Raw genomic sequence first — 6000 nt, 5'->3', positions numbered from 1 at the left:
AGAAAGACTATACATGGACACGAAAACATGGGCCTTGTGAGGTGTGTGAGGTTAGCATGAGCAGAAATTCATAGCAAGGAGCATACGCACACACATGCATGCCCACAGACACACACACACACACACACACACACACACACACACACACACACACACACACACACACACACACACACACACACACACACACACACACACACACACACACACACACACACACACACTGACACAGTTAAACACAAACACACACAGACACACACACACAGTTAAACACAAACACACACAGAGACACACACACAAGCACACACGCTACAGTGTTTCCATGGATCTTATCTCTTTCCCTCAGGCCTCCTGTCACTTTCCCCATACTCTCATTCACACCACTGGCAGAGGGAAATGCACACTGATAAGCATGGCGCGCACGCACACCATAGGCCTACACAAGCCTCTGAGGGGCGAGAAGAAGGATAGGAATAAGCAGGAAGAGGTAGAAACGTGTTGGAGAGATGGAGGGGGAGAAAGAAGTGGTAGTGGCCCTACAGACTATTTAGGGAATTAAGCTGTTTGGCTAAGTAGAACTTTGGTTCAAGAGCAGATAATGACGTTGTTCAGACGAGTTCTCTTACAGCGCTGGTGTCTGCTGCCCGTCTACTTAGCTTGATCCGCTGGCGACTCCGGACCGAGAACAACCTCAGGGATCGCCGGCTCTGGGAGGCAAAGCTACGCAGTGGAGACACGGCCCTCTGGAACCTCCCGTCCCCACCTTCTCCCTCCTCCTCCTCTACCTTCTCCTTCTCTTGATCTTCTTTCACCACCTCATCCTCTTCATCATAATTTTTCCAGACTACGTTCAGTGCCTCCTGTAGGGAACGACGCACGCTGCCCACCCAGCTAGAGACCTGGACCTGGGCGGAGGACAGTTTACTGCCCAGGTTCTGCATGTCTATTGGCTACCACCGTGATAATGCTGAGTGGTCACAGGGGTGACCGGGTTAATATGGAAACCAGCGGAATGTGCTAACCAAGGGTCAATACTTTTTTGGGTTGGATTAAGGTTTGGGGTGTGGGGGTTGAGAAGTCCTCCTTCCCTGGCTGTGTTTGATTTACTTCCTGGTTTCAGAGGACAAAGGTCAAAGATGGCAGTGATAGAACATGTCCTCCTCACGGAAGGTCCACAGTAACCAGTCCAGTTTGAGTTAATCAAAGTCCAATTTAGGTTCAAGGTGTACTTCTGTATACACAGTAACCAGTCCACTTTGAGTTAATCAAAGTCCAATTTAGGTTCAAAGCATGCTTCTGTGTACACCTCACTCCCACTTACTGAAACAACTCCTCCTGTTTAGCCCTGCCAATCATGTGAACTGGCCGACCACAATGGATGGGACTAGGCAAACCTGAGCACACACATTGACAACTAGACTCTGTCAAACACTAAGAAACCGTCTGAAAGTGAAAACACACTGTAAGATATCAATCTATGACTCCTGTTGCAGCTGATAGACTATTTTCCTTATTGTATTGTTCACGTTCAATGTCAAACCCAGCCAGCCAGATGGACTACCTAGCCTATATCTACTCTTCATCTATGTACAACCACTTAAGCTCTTGCATGTTCTTTATATATTAAGTCTCTTTCTCTCTCTCTTTCTCTCTTGCTCTGGCACATTCCCTCGTTCACAAACCAAACCTGTCTGTCTCTCCCGCAGTTAAAGACCCCGGAACTCCCAGGTTCTCTCAGACCCTTCCTTCCATTTCTTTTAGAAAAATGGGAAAACCAGATGGGAATCTTGACTTCTCCTTGCATCCATTCATGCACAATCAGGTGAGTTGAGCTTAATTCTCTGTTTTTATCTCCACAGAGTTGGGTGAACGTTCTCAGAGAACAACAATCAAAGCTGGGCTCTGTGTTAGGAAGGAAGGAAGGTGAGGCTGGACCAAGGTGCTGCTCTGCTGTTGCCTCCGTCTCTCCCTTTCTCTGCGCTGTAGGTAAGGGCAGGTGCCGGAGTCAAAATCTACATTTTTCAGGCTTGGAGAGAGAGAGAGAGAGAGAGAGAGAGAGAGAGAGAGAGAGAGAGAGAGAGAGAGAGAGAGAAACAGAGTGAGACAGAGAGAGAGACTGAGTGAGTGAGAGAGGAACAGGGAGAGAGACAGATTGAGAGAGAGAAACAGGGAGAGAGACAGAGGTATGTGGAGAGAGTGTGTGAGGTTGAAGGAGCGAGAGAGAAAGAAAACGGGGGAAGAGGAAAATAGAAGAGGAACTTTCCTGGCAGTCGATGAGCCCTACCTCTAGCCGTAGTGCTTTCACTGTGTGTCTGTGTGTCCATGTTTGTGTGCGTGTGTGTGTGTGAGAGAGGGAGAGGGAGAGGGAGAGGGAGAAAGAGAGAGAGAGAGAGAGAGAGAGAGAGAGAGAGAGAGAGAGAGAGAGAGAGAGAGAGAGAGAGAGAGAGAGAGAGAGAGAGAGAGAGAGAGAGAGAGAGAGAGAGAGAGAGAGAGCGAGAGAGGCACTCTCTCAGCAAAGGGAGGGGTGACAAGGGACGGAGAGAGAGAGACAGAGAGACAGATCTAGCTTGTCGTACCATGTATGGTATTTATGAATTGCTATCATGAGAGAAGTGGGGTTGTTGAACAGCGTTGATGGATGGAGGGTGAGGGCAGGATTCTAATATCTTATTAAGTTATGCATGCAACTTTCCACTACTACATACTGTCCATCTATCAATCAGTCAATCTGTCTGTCAGTCAGTCAACCAGTCAGTCAATCAGTCAGTCAGTCAGTCTGAACAGCCCTGATGGTTGGCTGATCAGCCTGTGTTTGGAGAGCAAACACACTGACAACACACTGACACTGCTCTCTCAGACCAGAAATAGCCTTTCTCCCTCTAGCTCTTACTGGAGACCCTGATTCACCTTAATATGAAATGGGAAAGACTGTTTTAGCTTCACAGATGTGTTGTTTAGTTTTCTATTGATGAATTACATCATATACATATTGAGCATTGATTGGGGGATTATCTAATCAAATAAAATGTATTGGTCATATACACATGGTTAGCAGGTGCTATTGTGAGATAGCGAAATGCTTGTAAATACATTTACATTTACATTTAAGTCATTTAGCAGACGCTCTTATCCAGAGCGACTTACAAATTGGTGCATACACCTTATGACATCCAGTGGAACAGCCACTAACAATAGTTGTACTCACTAGTAACACACACGCACACACACACACAGTAACACAATTTCTGTCCTCCTTTGACAATGCCCATTATTAACTTTTCAAATCTGCATGAAACCAGTGAAATGAGTGAGGGATTGCCACGATGGGAAGTAAATATAATTGGACTCACTGAAAGGTAACTTCAGGTTTTGTACAAGTAAATATAGTTTGGTTATTTAGCACCATCTACTGGACTAAATGGTAACTCACTCATTCAAATGAAAGTGAATTGAGGAAGTAAGCTAAATATAAGGAAAACATAAACTTGGATAGATGGCTCACGTGCCACAAAAGCTATATCAGCATGGGCTGCGCCATTGAGGACTTTCACCGTGTTGAAGTAGTCACCTGGGTGGGACTTCTGATGGGTTAATGAAAAGAAGACATAATCCCATCCAAGTCAGCAGGATGGATCAGACAATGAATTATACTCCTGAGAAAAAAAATCCATGATTGCAGGTGGCAGTAAATCACCAAGCTTGGCTTTATACCTATTCAGACAGCAGCTGGATCTGGTCTACTTAGTTCATTTGCCACACACCAACCAGAAAAAAAGGAGCCTGTGAAATGTCTTGCTTTCTCTATCTTCTCTGAGTGTACCTTCATGTAAACACGATATAGTACTATAGAGTGAGTAAGTAAGGCAGAAAAAAAAGACACACACCAACAGGAAACGTGCATTCCTGTTGAAGGGAGATTACTTAGAATTTGACTTATTGGAAAGTCCTGTCAGCCTACAGAAATGTAACATTGAAACTGAACAGCATGTTTGCTACACATAAATGCTGTTGTTGTGTCAAACCAAAGAAACAGGAGCTGTCTCCATATAATGTATGTTGAAAACATTGCCTAGGTCTTGGTTAAAACTCAACCGCCCCAACATATAACTTGTGTCTGCAAATGGTTTGGGAGCTGTATGAGAGGGAAGAAATAACACATTCACTTAGATTATAAAGACCTACATTTATTCAAAGATGGAGCCCAGTGATGAGACTATTAGTGGCATGAAATAAAGCTCCTCCCCACATTTTGTTTTGTATTTGTACTTTTTTGTGTGTGGGTTTAGGTGTCTTTTTCTATTGCTCTATTTCTTTATAATAATGATTATCTCAGTCTGGAAATGTTTTATGATTTCTGTTATGTTAATATACCACCTAATATAGTTTCACTTATTTTACCATGTACCATGAACTGTACCCATCTGCATGTAGTAGTATAAGTAGTATGTGTCTATATTCATCTGCTTTTATGAAACTGAAAATAAAAAATGAGTAAAAAAACTAACTAATTGCGTAGATCTAAATTGTCCTCATCTGCATCTGTCAATAAACCCCCAATTAAAATGCAGATTTTGCAGTGTTTGCATGATCAAAATATTACAGCATGTTGTTAGCTGCTACCTCTTAGTCCTGCCAATGTGCGTGGAATAGCTTGACTTTTTTAGTGGTGATTTCATGCTCTTCTCAGCGAGTAGAACGAGATTGATATTCTACAGTAAAGCTACACTATTTGTGGTGTACACAGTGTGGCTCTAAAGAGATACCTTCCTATTTAGCCATGCTAACTGCCCTGACTTCTCTAGTTCTCTTTCACAATGAACACAAGTGTGACAGTTTTCAATATACAATATAGCTATTAGTTCTTCTATGAGCAGAAGAGATCACTCACCCATAGAAGCCTCAGGCATTTCTATGTTAACACTTCTTCATCAGTTTATCCCTATGTATCGGTACATAATATCATCTCTCTCTGTCTTCCTCCTTTATACATCACCCTTAGTCTTGCCTATCCTTCCTGTATCTCCCAATGTCCCTTTTCATATCTATGTCAAACAGCTAAAAGAGGAGATATGGCTATTCTAATTCCCTCCTTGTATACAACCCTTTTATTTTTATATATACGTTTTATTTATTGTTTTTAGATCACAACAAAAGACCTGAAACTAAAATACTCATTAATTTAAACAGACCAACAATCAAAATTTCATAAGACAATATAATTGGTACTATGGGCCAATCATTGTATATAAAACCCTTTTCTAGTAGAGAAATACATTGAGTGAAGGTCAAATTAAAGGAAGACAAAGACTGCAATAGTGATGGAAGGGAAGTAAAATGTCTCGATCTCGGTTACTTTCTATTTCTCGCTCACACACGAAAGCAAGCAGGCACGCCCACACACAAAGTGGGGATATTTGGGACTACTTAGCTATATTGCCGAAGGGAATTTCCTCATTAAAGAAACACTTTCGTATTTACTTATACTCAAGTTCTAAATTCTGTCAAATATCCCAAAGTGTTTTGTAATACTGTCTCTGTACTGAATGGGGGCAGCAGAGAGCCACAATAAGTTATTGCTCAATGACAACTTCCCATTCAGTAGAAAACCACAAGAAGTGAATGAAATATCACCAAGACCAAGTAGGCATTGTCATTGTCTGTTAGTGTATGTACCCGGGTGTATTTGTATCGTATGTGTATTTTTGTGTGCTTGTGCAAGTCCGTGTGCATGTGTGTGTGTGTGTGTTGTGTGTGTGTGTGTGTGTGTGTGTGTGTGTGTGTGTGTGTGTGTGTGTGTGTGTGTGTGTGTGTGTGTGTGTGTGTGTGTGTGTGTGTGTGTGTGTGTGTGTGTAAGAGATATAGAGAGTCTGTGTATAACTACACACCCCTTGAACCAACACCTATTTGTACCTATGGTTATCTAGGTAGCAGGCAGGGTAGGTAGTGAATAGGTTCTGGTTTCAGGGCATGTCAGTATCATTACACAATGACACACCTTGA

At 42.7% G+C, this 6000-nt stretch overlaps 1 protein-coding gene across 3 annotated transcripts in view; it reads right to left on the bottom strand.

The window, feature by feature from the left end:
- LOC118400438 (uncharacterized protein KIAA1671-like) overlaps positions 1-6000 on the bottom strand; it is a 30782-nt gene that overhangs the window by 10843 nt on the left and 13939 nt on the right. The window contains exon 1 of one of the 3 annotated variants that reach the window (XM_035797316.2): positions 627-2034. The exons of the other annotated variants lie outside the window; for them this stretch is intronic. Coding sequence (XP_035653209.1) covers positions 627-941 — 315 coding nt within the window. The 5' untranslated portion in view covers positions 942-2034. Of the gene's footprint in view, positions 1-626; positions 2035-6000 lie in introns of those variants that run through there. 3 annotated transcript variants of the gene reach the window in all.

This window comes from Oncorhynchus keta, chromosome 21 (assembly GCF_023373465.1).
Source record: "Oncorhynchus keta strain PuntledgeMale-10-30-2019 chromosome 21, Oket_V2, whole genome shotgun sequence".
NCBI classification, from domain to species: domain Eukaryota; kingdom Metazoa; phylum Chordata; class Actinopteri; order Salmoniformes; family Salmonidae; genus Oncorhynchus; species Oncorhynchus keta.
Note: the sequence above shows the minus strand (reverse complement) of the source record. Positions and strands in the feature narration are given on the sequence as shown.